Here is a 16,302-nt window from a genome sequence, read left to right on the forward strand (position 1 = left end):
TTGCAGAATGCAACTTACAAAGTATCAATCACACACTAAATGGTTTAAATTCAAGATGATCAAGGCATCATTTCTGATGATGAATTCATCCAATGGACGATCTCTGAAAACAGTTTGTACACGAGTCATAACCAGGCCCGTACGAAGGGGGGGTGCGGGGGGTGCGAATTTGGAAAAGTATACAAAAAGTCCAAAATTTTCAGAATTTTGAAGCGTAATTGAGCCAAAAAATTAGGGTTTTACGCCTTTTGGACAAAAAAGGTCCAAATTTTAGGAAGAAAGTCCACTTTTCACAAAATTTGGAAAGGTCCACTTTTTCAAAATCAGCACCCCCCCAAATGAAATCCTGCGTACGGGCCTGGTCATAACCATAATTTATCATAAAAGAATCAAATGTCCAATTTGCATAATTATGATTTCATCCAATATTTATTGCAATAATTCCAGAAGAAATATAATCATGAAATAAAGAAGACAGTTGCAGAAGAAGACATCAAAGCTAATTTTGCATCATCCAATAATTATGGAAGAAATATTCTGTATCGATCTTAAAGGATGACTCCGGCAATCACAACATTATGCCTTATATGTTAGAAAAATAATTATCAAGCACGAATCACATGGTTTAATTTTAAACAAACTCATATTGACCATAAAAAGGAATTAAAACAGCCGTCTCTCAACTCGCGATATTCAAAATTCCCGGGCACTGAGATTGTCGAGTGCAATAACGTCCCAGTAATACAATGAAGGCTGACAACAATTGAGCACAAATAACCACCACGTCATTGCACTGGACAATTTCGGCGCGGGAATTTTGAATATCGCGTATTGAGAGCTGGCTGTTTTTATTCATTTTTATGGTCAATATGGTTTGTTTTAAATAATACCATGTGATTTGTGCTTGATAATTATTTTTCTAACATATAAGTCATAATGTTGTGATTGCCGGAGTCATCCTTTAATAACATGAAGAAAGCTATTTTCCATTTTTCATATAAAGACATCCATTACTAATGAAGTATTATGATGTCTTATTAGACAAATGATGGAAGAACCATTCTGTGAATACAAAATTTATCACTTGGTTACAATTTTACAAGGAAAAAGGTAGAGTCTGTTTCAGACTACGGTATTGATACTGACAAATTACTACATTGATAAAAATATTACAAAGTATTAAATATTTTGTGAGTACAAAACTACAAGATGAAGAAAAGGTAAGGAACTGAAAACAATTATACTCTATTTGATGTAGACATTGCTGAAAGATCAATAAGCCACTTTGAATCCAAAATGCCAGAAAATGTATACTATATGTACTGCTACTTGTATGTTATACGCCAAGGGCAGAATTTCCAAAATGTGGGTTTTTTCCACCCCCAAAAAAAAAAAAAAAAAAATTGCTTTCAAGCAAAAATTGGACTTCATCGTCTTAAAAATGGGCTACTTTGAAAAGTTGACCATGATAAAGTGGTCCCTTCATTAATTTCTTTTCAATTTGGACCTTCTTGTACATCTCACCTAAAAAGTTGACATTTTTGGAGGGACCTTCCTTTTTTTTTTTGAAGGAGGGTGTAGCTGCACCCCCACCCCTTGCATACAGGTGTGATAAATGCATAAGGATCTGTCCATAATGCAATTTAAACAGATTTGGCAACAGCCTCATTCTGCAGTTAGCTTGATTGGATCACATATTTTTACTTTTGCTTTGATTAAAGCTACAGTTTACTTTGCCCATCTTCTGTAGACACATTCCTGGATTCTCCATGTTTTAGCACAAAGAATTCCTCTTCAGATATCTGCTTCTCTTCCAATGCTTTCTTGAGATCTTGAGGTGGCTGAAGGTAGTACTATTGAAAGTAAACAAAAGAGAGAAAAAAACATTGTCCATAATTTAGGTATGTTTGAAAAACAGTATTAAGCTACTTGCACGGTTCCGCCATTATGCACTATGTGCGGGGAGAGCCTCGAACTGGCAGCATACATGAATGGGAATTGAACTAGTCATAACGTTCTGTGTAAGGTTACATAATTCTTCCTTTCATGTATGCTGCCAGTTCGAGGCTCTCCCGCACATAGTGCATAATGGCGAACTGCAAGTAGCTTAATATAGAGGTTATCCACTTTACTCATGTGTGACTTCAGTTCAGTTCAGTTCAGTTTTATTTCATCAAATTCATCCATTAAATAAATACAATATAAAAAAGCTTTTACAAACATCGTATAATATGGTGAAATGATGAGGATGCCACTGAACGCAGAGCGTGTTGTTGTGGCACCCTTTACAAAAGTTAGTATTAAATAATTATGATAAACAAAATTTTAGAATAATAATAAATACAATAGCAAGATATATGCCTTGTGGGTTAGGTATAAACTTATTATCACAAGAGCTATGCTATGCTTCTAACAAAAGGCGCTGATTCCCGTAGTATTCCTTATTCAAAACAATTCAATGCATGACCTCGGAGTTACCTGCATGCTCCTGGCGGGCTATTTTGAAACAGTCATGGTTGCACATGCATGTACTTCTTTTGAAAGTCCTAAACAAGGTATAGCAGTCATTCATAGGATATGCAGTTTATAGAACACAGATAACCTCTATTGTTTTGATCAGAATCCTTTTTCTGCATTGGTTGACCTTCAGTTGAAGTGCACACATCAAATAGTCTTGCATTTAGCCGCGTGATGTGTATGGAACACACATGAAAGAACATAGCACAACCTCTTTTTCTGGACTTTTTTTTTTATATAGAGATATGTTATTTGGCTGAAAGATCTAGGAAAACATATTTTGTTCAGAACTCTGTCTTTTTCATGCATGATGAATGACCTTTCACAAATATATATATCCTAGTAAAATAAAGCATACAATGTAATAGTAAAGCTAGTAGCAAGTGTGGTCAAGGAGAGCAATTACATTGATCAGTTTAAATCACTTGTAGCTACTTGTAAAGTGATCTTTCAGCAAACTCACTTTATAATAGATTTCATATTGATCTGATCTTCTTGAGTGGATTTCAGACTTTTACTGTATTGCAGCCTAATCACTGAACTCCTCATATACGTCTAGCCCTTTTCTATTCACAGATTATCCATTGTATTCCTTTTGTTTGAGGTTCGTTGCCTCGACCATCTATTCTCATCTTCTCTGCCTGGAGTAATGGAGGTAGCTAGCTGCCCAGAGACCGTTATCAACACAATAGCTCAAGATAACGGTCTCGGGCAGCGAGCTAAACAAAAGGAATACCATGGACATTCTAGAAACACTATGGAAAGGATCACAACATACAATGTACATGTAGAATCCGAGTTGGTTACTATTATTTGGAAAAAATGCATTTACAGCTCGATTTAAATGCAAATGTTACATGGCAAGAGAAAATTATAGAGGGCTCCTGCAGTCCGTATAACAGTAATTAAATTTTAATTAGCATAACCAAGTAAATATTCATAAATAAAAAGTAACCGTTTCATTGAATATAAACTCAGTACATGTATATAAACTTGCCATTGGTTTTTAGAAGGGAATCTGCCTTTATCCTTGCCCAACCCAAAAACGCTCAACGGTCCATGCAAATTAGCTGCTAGGCAAGAACCCCGGATACTACCCGACCAGGGGAGCTTCGCAACTAACCTGCGGTACTCATTACAAGTCAAGAGGCTGGGGGTGCAAAGCCTTACTGTGACCTACCCATAACGGGGAGCACCATTGGACACAACGTTACTAGGTCTTTCAAATATCTGCTTATACTCACATTTTTCTAAGATATAAATTTCATGGTGTTGAAACAGATTGTAGTCCATATAATTTGCATTATTCATTAATTATTTGAATAACAATGGTCACGGGGGGAATAAACGCCAGCGGATTAAAGCAAGTGAATAACCTACCAAACCACTTCAAATACAATTGTCAATTGAGATCAATTCTGTATTGATTTGATTAAATCACTTGCATTTGTCATTAAATAGACTGGCACGCAGGACACATGGGAAGAATATTACACTCGAGGTGTTTTTATTTTGGGAAAAAACCCACAACTTTTACAAAATAATACATCAGTTTTTTCCATTTTGTTTTTTGGAAAATGAATGTACTTTTACAACAAATTTGTTTATTTTTGCTCGCCGTATATGTAAGATAAACGGTTCAAAACAGACCATCACCATAGATAATCGGTGTCTTGTTGAGGTATGGTTAGCATGTTTGCCGGAAGACCTCGGGGCTCGCCCGAGCCACTAACATGCTAACCATACCTCAACAAGACACCGATTATCTATGGTAATGGTCTGTTTCTCACCCTTTATCTACTACATAATGGTTCTCAAGCAAGCATTACTTGTTATAATCCTTTTGGGCCTATATGTGATCAACCAGCATGATAACTTGCCTGCATGTTGTACCATAGACAAGGCCTACTGCATTAAACTGCCTGTCATACGTATGGTAAAACAATGTGCCTATCTCAAAACTAGAATCAGCTACTACTCAAACTCATCTGCTACGTTTCATGACCAAATACTGAGAGCTGGTGATGTAGACACAACCCCAGGGCCAGTTAACCATGATCATCAAATAGTCTCACCTAAAGACCACATAAATCGTACTTACACACGTGATCAACTTTTCGAAATTGGAAACTCTTACAAAACTACCGCATTGGCTCCAAATGCCTGGTCCCATATTGTTAATTTAGGTATTAACAGCCGACCCTCTTCTACTCATAGGGGGGTTCGGGGAGGGGTGCGCAAACATACACGCCCAGTATCCAGACCATTCATGTTAACAATGATGAATCCTTTGATAATGCTCCAAATATAGAACATGAGCAACAAATTCCAGTTTTGCTGTCTGCTAGACGAGAAAAAACTTTCAAACCTAGATCTGTTGACAAATCAAATCTACGGGATGTGCAACCATCTGGTAGCTTTCTTGATGTTCGAGTATGGAATGCAACCTCCGTGAGGAAACAAGACTAACTATATTTGTGACTATGTCCTGAAGGGGATGTTGACATTCTCTTTCTGGTAGAAACCTGGCTTTTCAGTGAAGAATACGCTATAATTCAAGAACTTAAACCAATGGGATACTCATTTCTGAACTTTTCAAGAGGAAGTAAGACAAGGGGTGGAGGAATAGGCATTTTGTATAAATCAACTCTCAATCTTACTATTACAGTAACTGAGTGGGATACTAAATTATTTGAACATTGTTGTGTAACAGACGTACAGTCTGGATTTCGGTTTATATGTATTTACAGACCACCTCCTTCAGTTGTAAACAAATATCGTACATCTGATTTCATCAATGAATTTGACAACTTTATTAATGATGTCACCACTATGCCAAACAAGTTGTTGATTTTGGGTGATTTTAACATTCATTAATATTCCTACTAAGTCTGAAGTTCAAAAATTCCAAAATTCTCTGTCTACTGCTGGGTTTCAGCAACATATATCTTGTCCTACCCATGAGTCAGGTAATACTCTTGATCTCCTAATATAAAGGGCTGATGATAATATTGTTGTAAACTATAGTGTTAAAGAATCTCTTCTATCTAAACATCATTTTGTTAAATGTACCCTGAGATATAAAAAACCATCTCCCAAAAAGCTTTAAATAATATTCCTGATTCTATTGATCATGTTAATGACTTGGTTTGTTATTTCTCTAAATCGTGTGCAGTGACTCTTGATCATCATGCTCCATTTAAAACTTAAAGTAGATCCACTCGTGGTACACCACCTTGGTTTAATGAAGACATTTTTAGTGAAAGGCGTCTGCGAAGACAGCTTGAAAGGAAATGGAGAAAATCAATGCACGAGGAAGATCGTGCTAACTACCGTAACCAGCTGCATATTGTTAACACCATGATTGCTCAACATGATTGCTCAAGCAAAAACATCTTTCTTCAAGACCAAGGTGGTGGACGCGAATGCCAAAGATCTTTTTCGTACCATTAGCAATCTTCTCAATGGATCAACCAAACCCCTCCCTGTTCATGATTCTACCGAAGCATTGTGTAACAAGTTTGCATTTTTCTTCAAGAAAAAAATTGACAAAATCCAGCATGAGTTGGAGGAAGTTGGTGCTCCCACTGAGTTAGATAGTAGCTTTTTAGACACAACAACTCATAGATTACACATTTTTGAGCCTATTTCTATGGATGAGATCGAAACGGTGATTAAACGCCTCACAAATAAAACTTGTGCTCTTGATCAGCTACCAACATGGCTACTGAAACAAAATCTGCCTGTTGTTGTGCCTACAATAACCCGCATTGTAAATATGTCTCTTGAATCTGGTAATTTCCCTGATTTACTTAAAAGTGCAATGGTTACTCCTATATTAAAGAATCCTTCTCTGGACCAAAACATATTTAAGAACTACATGTATAGGCCTGTTTCCAATATACCGTTTATTGCCAAAGTGATCGAGAGTGTTGTGGCATCCAAGTTTAAAGACTATTTGAGTTGCCATGGACTGAATGAATCTAAGCAGTCTGCCTATCGCAAAGGGCATAGCACCGAGACAGCACTGCTGAAAGTTCATGGTGATGTCCTGCGTGAGCTTGATGACAACAAAATGGTGCTCTTAGTAATGCTGGATCTCACAGCAGCATTTGATACGATCGATCACAACACTCTTTTTCACAGACGAGAAACAGCTCTTGGAGTTACAGGTCCACCTCTTGCTTGGTTCCGGTCATACATGTACATATTAAATAGATACAGTCGGGTCTCTATTGATGGCCAATGCTCTAGTGACATCCCTTTAGACTGCGGAGTGCCTCAGGGTTCCATAATGGGGCCTCTGATATTTACAACATACATTCTTCCCTTGATAATATATTACGCAGTCACAATTTATTGTACCATATCTATGCCGATGACACTCAAATCTATATATCGTATGATCCCAGGAACCAAGCAGAATGTCTTGGTTCACTCACTTGTATTGAGAGGTGTATAACGGATACATGTATTCAAAATTGGATGACATCAAACAAATTGAAATTAAACATGGAGAAAACTGAGTTTCTGATCATTGGATCACCTCACAATTTAAGATCTCATCCTGATCTCACCCTTAATGTTGGAACTGCTGAGATTAAACCTACAAATTCCGTCAGCAATCTGGGTGTTATCACGGATTCGGATGGGTCAATGACCAGCCAGGTGGGAGATTGTGCCGCACTCTTAACTACCAGCTAAGAAACATTGGCCGAATCAGGAAATATTTAGATGAGGACACTTGCCATCATATTATCAGGGCTTTTGTTCTATCTCGCCTTGACTACGGAAATTCATTGCTTGCAGGCATCACCAATGCGCAATTTGACAAACTTCAGCGTATTCAAAATAAAGCTGTGCGCCTGATTTGCGGAGTTAAGAGATGTGAGCACATATCTCCCTACCTGGCGAGGCTTCATTGGCTACCTGTCCGCCAACGTGTTAATTTTAAGTTGCTTGTGTATATGTATCAATCTTGAAATGGCTCACTACCAACATACCTCTCCTCTGATATTACTTTATACAACAGTCAAAGCATTTCACATCATTACCTCCATTCATCCGTTGATCATACTACATGTAGGCTCCATATTCCCAAAACCCATCGTTCAACAGGTGACAGGGCCTTTTCCGTTATTGGACCCCGGCTATGGAACATGCTTCCCGTCTCCATCAGAGAAGCTGTTTCCTTATTGTTTTCAAAAAACTTTTAAAACACATCTTTTATGTAAATGTAATTATTTCCTTATGTATTTTTTGTTTGTTTCTATTCCAGCCTTGGCTGTAGTTTGTAAAGGCGCTTTAACCTTTAATTAGATATTATGCGCGGTATAAATTGTATATGTATGTATGTATATAAGTTGAAATTGAACTCAGTAGTAAAAAAGACAACAAGCTTAAGCTTTGTCTGAATTCAATGAAAGCAAGTTCACATGTGGCTTATGTTGGAATGTGTTTTACATTATAGCATGTGGTTTCTTCCGTTTGATTTAATTTTGTTGTTGTCTGTCCATGGGTTCTGGAATTGGTCATTTTTAGTTTAGTTTAATCCTCTGTGGGCTCTGGAATTGGTCATTTTTGACCATCAAACTTCAACTACTTCTGTACGTACATCTGTTATTCCTTGACATGAGTTCAGTTTATAGTCTACCTATGTACATTGTGATTTTCATCACAGTGCACTTTTGTACATTTCCTGTTGTTTTTACAAGTTAACACTTCTGTGGGCTGTGGAATTGATTATTTTGGGCTATCAAATTTACCTCCTTCTGTGTTTACAATTGTTGTTTGTTGCCCCCTCTGCATACCATCAAGGCATTAGCCAGAGGGGTGTCCACGGCAGGTGTCATTTGGACGCCCTGTTTTCAATTTGGACACCCTAAAATTCTGATTTTTATAATGGAGTGAATAGGAAGTGGACACCCTGATTTTGTAGAATAAGGTATTATTGACCATTTTGGACACCCTAAAGACACCTTTCTGGCTAATGCCTTGCATACCATAGTATGTTTTCCTACATCTAGTTGGTGTACCTTGCTCTCTTTACAGTAGATCGCATATTCAAGGCACCCTCTTGTATCATTTATTGATCCTTGATGTTTTTTGTGTCCTTATCCATTGGATTCATCATCACCCTACTAAGCTCACAAAATCAAATGACTACAATTCTACCAGCGGTCACATGATCATGTACTACACCACCAATTGGGGTTTAAACTAAAATCCGAGTCCTCGAGGGCCCATGGACAAGGAGCAGTCAGCAGTGCAGGCCTTTCTAATATTTATCAGCCCCTATTTCATTTTCACTTTTGCTCGGACCCCTGAACCCTCAGAACCCTGGACTTTCATCCACCCTGTCTACCTGATTACTACCCTCCTGTGGATGCCAGCTGTAGGCTACACACCTCCAACCAAAAGTTGTGTGAATTAAAAACATTTCTTCTTGTAATAATTCTCCTCTTCAGCAGCATCTATATTCTTACCTCGTATGCCAAAGCAAATGTGCCCCAGTGTATACCAACTGATTTCTTTGCCTGTACATCTTGATGGATGAGAACAGCTTGAGCTGGATCAACATGCTGTGGTTCCATGATTGGCCTGATTAGTGAAAACAACAACCAAATACAGAAACTATTGGTAAATCGTAGATTTATATCACTTGTGACAACATTTTAATTTATGGTCCTTTGCAACTTGTAGCTTCTAATTTCACATCAAGAACAGCCTGAGTTACCCAATGGGAGTACTGGGGCTTGGCAGGTGCTAGGGCTACACTTTTGTTGCCGCCATATAAAGCAAGCTCAAACTTCCCACCCATCATATATCCTTAAAAAGCTTTAAAAGGGCTAATAATAATTCTTCATTGTTTCAAATATTTTGCCATCTTGTTCCCTAGGTAACCACATACATGACTGGTAACACTACCTCTTGCACTGGGGGACCAAATGAAGTGCACCGGTGAGCAAATCATTCCACTTTATTGGCTGATTGCAAACAACACAACTGACTTCAATGTCTACACAACCTCATCCCCATTTCAATGTGAGATGTGACATAGTTTTCCCTATCTACACAACCTCATCCCCATAGCCTAGGTTGGGTGTAATAAAACAAATACTACATGTACATGGTTTATATCGGGGAAACAGGGCAACTATTTTTCCCTCGGTACTGGCCATGGGCCTATCACCCCTCACCCGGTAATAGGCCCCGTAGCCAGTACATTTGTACATGTACCTCAGGAAAAATAGTTTGCTCTTTTTCCCCTCTAACCATAAAGTGTGTAGTATTTGAATAATGCTTTCCGACAGTCCTTGGGCTTATCATAAACAACAACCTACCTTGGAAGGTATGCACCGATAGGGATAGCAGCCAAGTCAAACGGTCCATATTTCTCTCCAATCTGTTTAAAAGCTTCACAGTATCCAGTATCTCCAGCAAAGTGGAATCTATGCTTTGGACCAATCACACACCAGCTTCCCCATAGAGTTTTGTTCTTGTCCAACACTATATTCCTAGCACTCCAATGCTGGGCTGGTGTAAAGGCAAGCTTCACACCTGGATGACCCGGCATATCCTTCTCCTCCCACCAATCCATCTCATGAACATTTTCCTTCCGACAACCGCAACCCGTAAACCATGATTTCAGATTCTTTGGTACAAACCAGTGGATATTTTCTTTGAATCGTTCATGGAGATCATGGACAGATTGTGAATCCAGATGATCGTAATGGGAATGACTGATTACAACGGCATGGATATCAGGTAGATCGCCAACTTTGCAGGCAGGTGGGCGATACCGTTTGTCTCCAACAACGGTACCGCATATGGAAGGACCAGCTGTATCGCTGAATACCGGATCTGTGAGAATGTTGACTCCATCCATCTGGACCAAGGTGGTTGCATGACCTATCCAAGTGACACAGACATCATTATGTGCGTTGGGTTTGAAACTGGGAGTCAGAACTGGTAATTTTTCGTCTAGTATCTGTAAAACGTAAATATAAGAGAGAACATCAAAGAAGTTGGTCAACTCAAAATAGAAAGGATAAAACAACATTACTCATTTAGATTCATTTACCTGGACTCTTAAGGTGGTACTACACCCCTTGATAAATTTGTGACTATTTTTGTATTTTTCTCAAAAAATAATTAAAACACTGCATGTAACAAAAGTTATGTAATGTATATTATAGGGGCAAGGAATTCAGTTACTACACTGGAAAATCAGTGACTAAAGCGGTATGTTATTTATGATAAGAAAAGAGGTACCGCTAGAATGTACCTCATTTCTGAACATATATATATATATATAAAGAACTACTTGTCTTGAATCACTGAAATTTCTGTGAAGTAATTGGATTCCTTGCCCCTATTATAATATACAGAACTTTTTTTACCAGTGTGCAGTTATTTTTTGAGAAAAATGCAAAATAAGTCACAAAATTTATCAGGGGGTGCAGTACCACCTTAAAGGCATAATGTAAAGTCTTTTACAATGAAATTGGTGTTTTTTTTTCAACCCCGATTTATTTTTGGCATTCTAGTCTAACCTCCCTTATCCGGACTTCTATTCAACAGATCTCTCTATTATCCGAACATGTAATCTTCACAGGAAAACATGTTTTTAATGCTGTGAGACCTTGATTTCATGCATTGTATGTTGTATTTAGATAGACTATGTGGCATACAGGACTCAAATACAATCTTTCATTGTTATTACCCCATTTAATTATATTTTTCTGGGGCAATGTTAACAACTGTATTCAATGCAAAATTATATGATTCACTTAACCAGATTTCTTACTTATCCTGACAAAATGCTTGGTCCCATCACGGCAGGATAGAGCTGGACTGGATTTGTAATGTTTACACAAATAAAAATTGTACTATACATTTAAAATGTCTTTGTCTAGCGCCTATAATCCTTTTTTTTTTTTTTTTGCTCTTCACTTTTCAAACGACCAAAAAAAAATTGGGTCAACCTTTTCAGGCTGTTGAGGAAGGGATAGGAGCGGCCACGGTATGCCACTGCTTACACATAAAAAAATTGTAATCAGCCATATTTATTGTGTTTTTAGGACATCAGAGCAAGTTTTAAACTTGAATATTGTTTTAACATGACATTAACCCTAACCCAACCAGGTCTCACTAAAGCTCACTATTATTTAAAACCACTTCGTATGCATGCAATCCATGTGATGCGATGACACAATTAGCCTAAGTCATACCCAGTGAATTGCTGGCCAGGCCAGCGTAACCCCCGTGGCTACAGGTCGATGACCTTCTGCATGGCATGTGAGAGGTTCAAGGTTTGAATCCCAGGGGTTCCAAGTGACTTCTTTGTTCATCTTCTCTCCTTTTTTGTTTCTTCTTTCCCTTCCGATGGCAAAAAAAAATAACCACCCATGGATTTGGTTAGGGTTAAATCTGCCAAAAAGCCAAGATATACATGTATGTAGCCAGTAGGGCATGTACCCCCAACTGGCTACTACACTGTTAAAAACATCAATTACCGTATTCATTCCAATAAGGGCCCAGGGCCCTTAACAAATTCATTTTGGGTGGGCGCTTATTTTTTACCTGGTTTACCCAATGTTTCGTAAGGGGTGTTAGACGAATTAATGTACCTGGTATGTTATAAAAGGGTCCTGAGACGTTCTAGTAGCTTTTCTGATGTAGAAAATGTATTTCAAGTTTACACAGGACTTGTAATCCTCCAGCTATTTCACTGTATCGACGTCTATCTGTCACTTCAACATTGATGGTACCCTTAAAGCAAATTGAAAATACTCTGGGTGGGCGCTTATTGGGGCATGGGCGCTTATAATTGGAATGAATACGGTATTCCAATTTCAATATTTTACCTTTTTGTCTTCAGGAAGATTTGTTTCATTGGTATACTTGGTCTTCCATTTCACCACTGTCATCAAATTAGGTTCTCTCCAATTTTCAAAAGGATTGGAAAAGCCCCACATCTTGCTGTATTTGCATACTGATGGCGTTGAATTGTCTGCCATGACCTCTTTACTTTGCTTGTCTTGTCCGCTATTCTCACTGTCAAACTTCTTTGATGCTATTACAGCAGCAGCTGAATGAAAATAGTGATAAGAGTTGCAGATACAACCAAATGAATAAGCTAACAAATATGCATAAAATATGTAACTCTATTTAAAGCCATATCGTAACATTTGCTGAAGATTATAAGTACTAACATACCCTGCAAAAATCAATTAGGTGCTGTAGTTTTGTTAAAATCTGAGATTTTGAATAAAAGCAAAACTCATTTTATTTTTTGTAAGCATCCGCATGAAATGACTTTCAAAAAGATCCTAGAAGCGAGGATGTTGCGTGGAATTGGTTTGAAATTTCCCCCATCACCCACAATAATTGAATTTTTGTGGTTGTAGTTGCTATCTGGGAATGTGCACAACAAATTCCCACCGTAGTGAGATAGACACCCATATGATAAAAGACGCGATGGTGGGATGTTTCTCACTAGGCTATACATCGAATGTATAGTAGCTTTTATCTTCACTTAGTGCTGCTAGGACTCGAACCCACAATTTTGTGGTAGAAATCAAGCGTGCTACGTGGTACTGCTAAAAATAAATAAAAAAGCGCAGTGATTTATAGTGCGCTACGCACAGGCACAATGCCTAGACATTGATCCACAAGCCTCAGCACACTTTACAGGTTGTCGCTGACCACTACGGCCTCACATCATTCCATAAACCATTTAACAACAAATCAGGGACTTTGCTGCTTCATGCAAGAGCGCACACCCTAGACATTCCACAAATAACCTTCGCAACCAGGATCAGCTCCCCGAGTTTCGTACGGGTTACAACGAGACAATTAGCAGTTAGTTCCTTGTCCAGGGGCATTTCAAGCCAACTCAATTTTTCCACGAGAGCATACTATAGGCACCGCCAGGGTTCGAACCCGCAACCTCTCGCACCATAGTCGAACGCCGTAACGATTGAGCTAACTTGACTGCTAACAAAAATGCTAATGCATAGACTAAAACAGGACTTGCCTTTCTCCACCTGGAATGTCGAGCCATAACGTAAAGAAGGAGGACTTCCAATCTGATCTATATGACACCAACAGTACACTTTACATGTACATGCTTCAATCGGTGACAAAACTAATACAATTGTGACTGAGTGATAGCTGCACAACTTCAAAATGCGGTCTCAATTAAATTATGAAAACCCCCCCATTGACAATCCTGGATCCACTCCTGCAAATAAAGTTTATTCTATACATTTATGACATGCATGTAGATGTTGCTGAACAGGTTTTTGCAGATGAAAAAATGTTAGTACCTGGGCCTTCTCAACTGCATGACGGCGCGCGCACCACTTGTGGCGCTTGGAGTCAGTTGAAGTGGCACACGGTAATTTTAGTACTGTAATTTTTTCACATAAATCTTGAACAAAAAAGCATTGAAAATACCCAATCTGGACCTTCAAAAAACCTTTAAATCTAGGAGCTTCCGGGGGAATTGCACCCTGGACCCCCGATAAAGCACCACTGCACCTTACCCTCTATGCACATGCGCTACCTTGCAGAGTCCTCCCTCGACATGTTGGCACTTCATGATCACTAAAATTTTCCAGCAGTTGGCACTTCATAAACTATAGTTGAGAAGGCCTATAGTACATTTATACTAGAAGTAGAGACGCTCAGAATCAGATGAGATGAAGTGAGAAACATCCCATGATCCCACCGTGGCATCCTTTATCGATGGGTGTCTATCTCGCTAAAGTGGTGTTGTGTACATTTCCCCGATAGCAAGCACCGCCACACAAATTCAATTATTGCAGGTACTACTAGCTCTATACAAATGTATAATTGTATACATGTATACTTAGTCCATGGTAAAAACCTTCCCGCAGTTCGCCGTGTCATGTTGGCTCCCAATCTCCAAGCATGCTGTGCACTGTGCAGATAAACTTACCGAGGACCATCACAATCTTCCGCTATGTGTTTCAGCAGGTGGTATGCGCCGTGAATTCTCTAAATTCAGTAAATTTCCATCCGCAACAGTGTAATTGAATGGGATTATTTTGACATTTTAAAACGCTCGAATATCACTAACAAATACGCCTAGATGTTAATAAACATACAAGCTAAAGCCATTGGGGTTCGATAATGAATCCCACAAAACTAACCGAGTACATTGTACATGGAAAATGTCATATGGCTGAGAGCGGTTTTGCTAGCTCTCTCCGATCATCATGCCATTCGCCGCCTGTGTTTCAGGGATATTTATTGTGTTCCGACCATTAATAAAATGTCAGTATGATAAACAGTCGATGTCTGTTCTGAGTTGGACGTGGACAACTAGATGAGATGTAAAACATGGACGGTAAAAAATAATTGGAAGCTTTAAAGGTCCAGAACCCGATCGACAGCATCATCCCCGATTTTTTCATTGTTGATGAGGTTTTGGTATCACATAATAGATACTATTTTTCTCATTACTATCCTGAAATTTGACGCCCAAGTCGATGTATTTCGGAGAAATCATGAATCACAGCGGTTTTACAGGTATACCAGTTTGTAAACAATGGTAAATACTTTGGAATTCTGGGAGGGAATTATGAACGAAATATCAGTCACCGCAAGACGGTGCGCCGTATATAGTTATGAAAACGGCAACGGTAAGCGTGTTGTGCTAAATAGCTCAATTGACTAGCGCGTTTGTTTTTTACCCGAGAGGTACCCAGGTTCAAAACCCGGTCTCGGAAGGGTTTTTTTCCTCTCCATTTTACCCAAACTTTTTTTATATTCATTTGAAATGTACATATTGCAAGGGGAAATATATTTTGTTTCCTTTTTTTCTGAAACGGTACGAAAAAAAAACATTTTCCGTTCAATATGGGCCGGGCATTGTACAGCATGTCAGCATTCGTCATTGCCTGCCCAGAATGCAATTCATGTATACCAAGGTATTGGATTGCAAATTTGGCTATTTATTCACATTTACGCTGAAAATGCTCTCGTTTTTTCACAAAGCAGCATAAAGGAGGCGATATTTGATATTATTATGTAATTTTAAAGACAATCCATATCCAAAACCAATAGGGTTACCCCCCTTTAAGCTTACCTGTTACTGTTGCAACAGTTGTGATGGGTACTACCCTTTTCCTAGTGAGATTTCTTCCTAGGGATAGGTATAATGTTCTTCTTATCCACCACCAAATCATCTGACTACGAAAGAACTAGAAGACACACAGTGCAGATAGAGCATGAGTCATGGATGTTATTTCATGACATGTCAACGTGTACGCGTGTGGTACTTTCCCAAGCCAAGCATTCAAATTCAAGTTGACTCAACCCCGGACTCAACTCGGGGAATCACCGATGACCAAAATAGCTCTTTCAAAGCTATGAATGATAATGATTAAATAAGAGACGTTACTGAGTAAATTTACTACAATTACATCAATACAATGTTAAAAACAAAGAATGTCAAAGAATGGTCAGAACCGTCGGTCCAAAGTTGACAAACCACAGAAAAAATGTAATGACCTATGACCCGCATATGAACAGCCGGTATTACAGCATTGTGTGACACATCTCGTGTTTTGATTGGTTATTCAAACGGCTGGGATTTTCCCACAAGCGCGTTCTCATTGGTCCGAAACTTTTACAAAGTCCGAGACAAGTTCAAGATTGAACTTCTGAAGGAAAAGAAGAACGCAGGTGGAAGAATGTTTGTATCAATTGTTTGATTTTTTTCTTCTTGTTTATTTAGGTTCTGTATTTGCT

At 38.5% G+C, this 16,302-nt stretch overlaps 1 protein-coding gene across 1 annotated transcript; it reads right to left on the reverse strand.

The window, feature by feature from the left end:
- Positions 1-1,401: 1,401 nt before the first annotated feature.
- LOC140147927 (N-acyl-phosphatidylethanolamine-hydrolyzing phospholipase D-like) lies at positions 1,402-15,991 on the reverse strand. The gene is made up of 5 exons (XM_072169722.1): positions 15,638-15,991; positions 12,387-12,610; positions 9,861-10,507; positions 9,003-9,117; positions 1,402-1,853 (listed from the first exon to the last, which is right to left on the reverse strand). The coding sequence occupies exons 1-5, from the start codon at positions 15,735-15,737 to the stop codon at positions 1,722-1,724; spliced, it is 1,218 nt and encodes a 405-aa protein (XP_072025823.1). The 5' UTR covers positions 15,738-15,991; the 3' UTR covers positions 1,402-1,721.
- Between the last annotated feature and the right edge of the window lie 311 nt (positions 15,992-16,302).

Source organism: Amphiura filiformis, chromosome 3, assembly GCF_039555335.1.
Source record: "Amphiura filiformis chromosome 3, Afil_fr2py, whole genome shotgun sequence".
In the NCBI taxonomy this organism is placed as follows: domain Eukaryota; kingdom Metazoa; phylum Echinodermata; class Ophiuroidea; order Amphilepidida; family Amphiuridae; genus Amphiura; species Amphiura filiformis.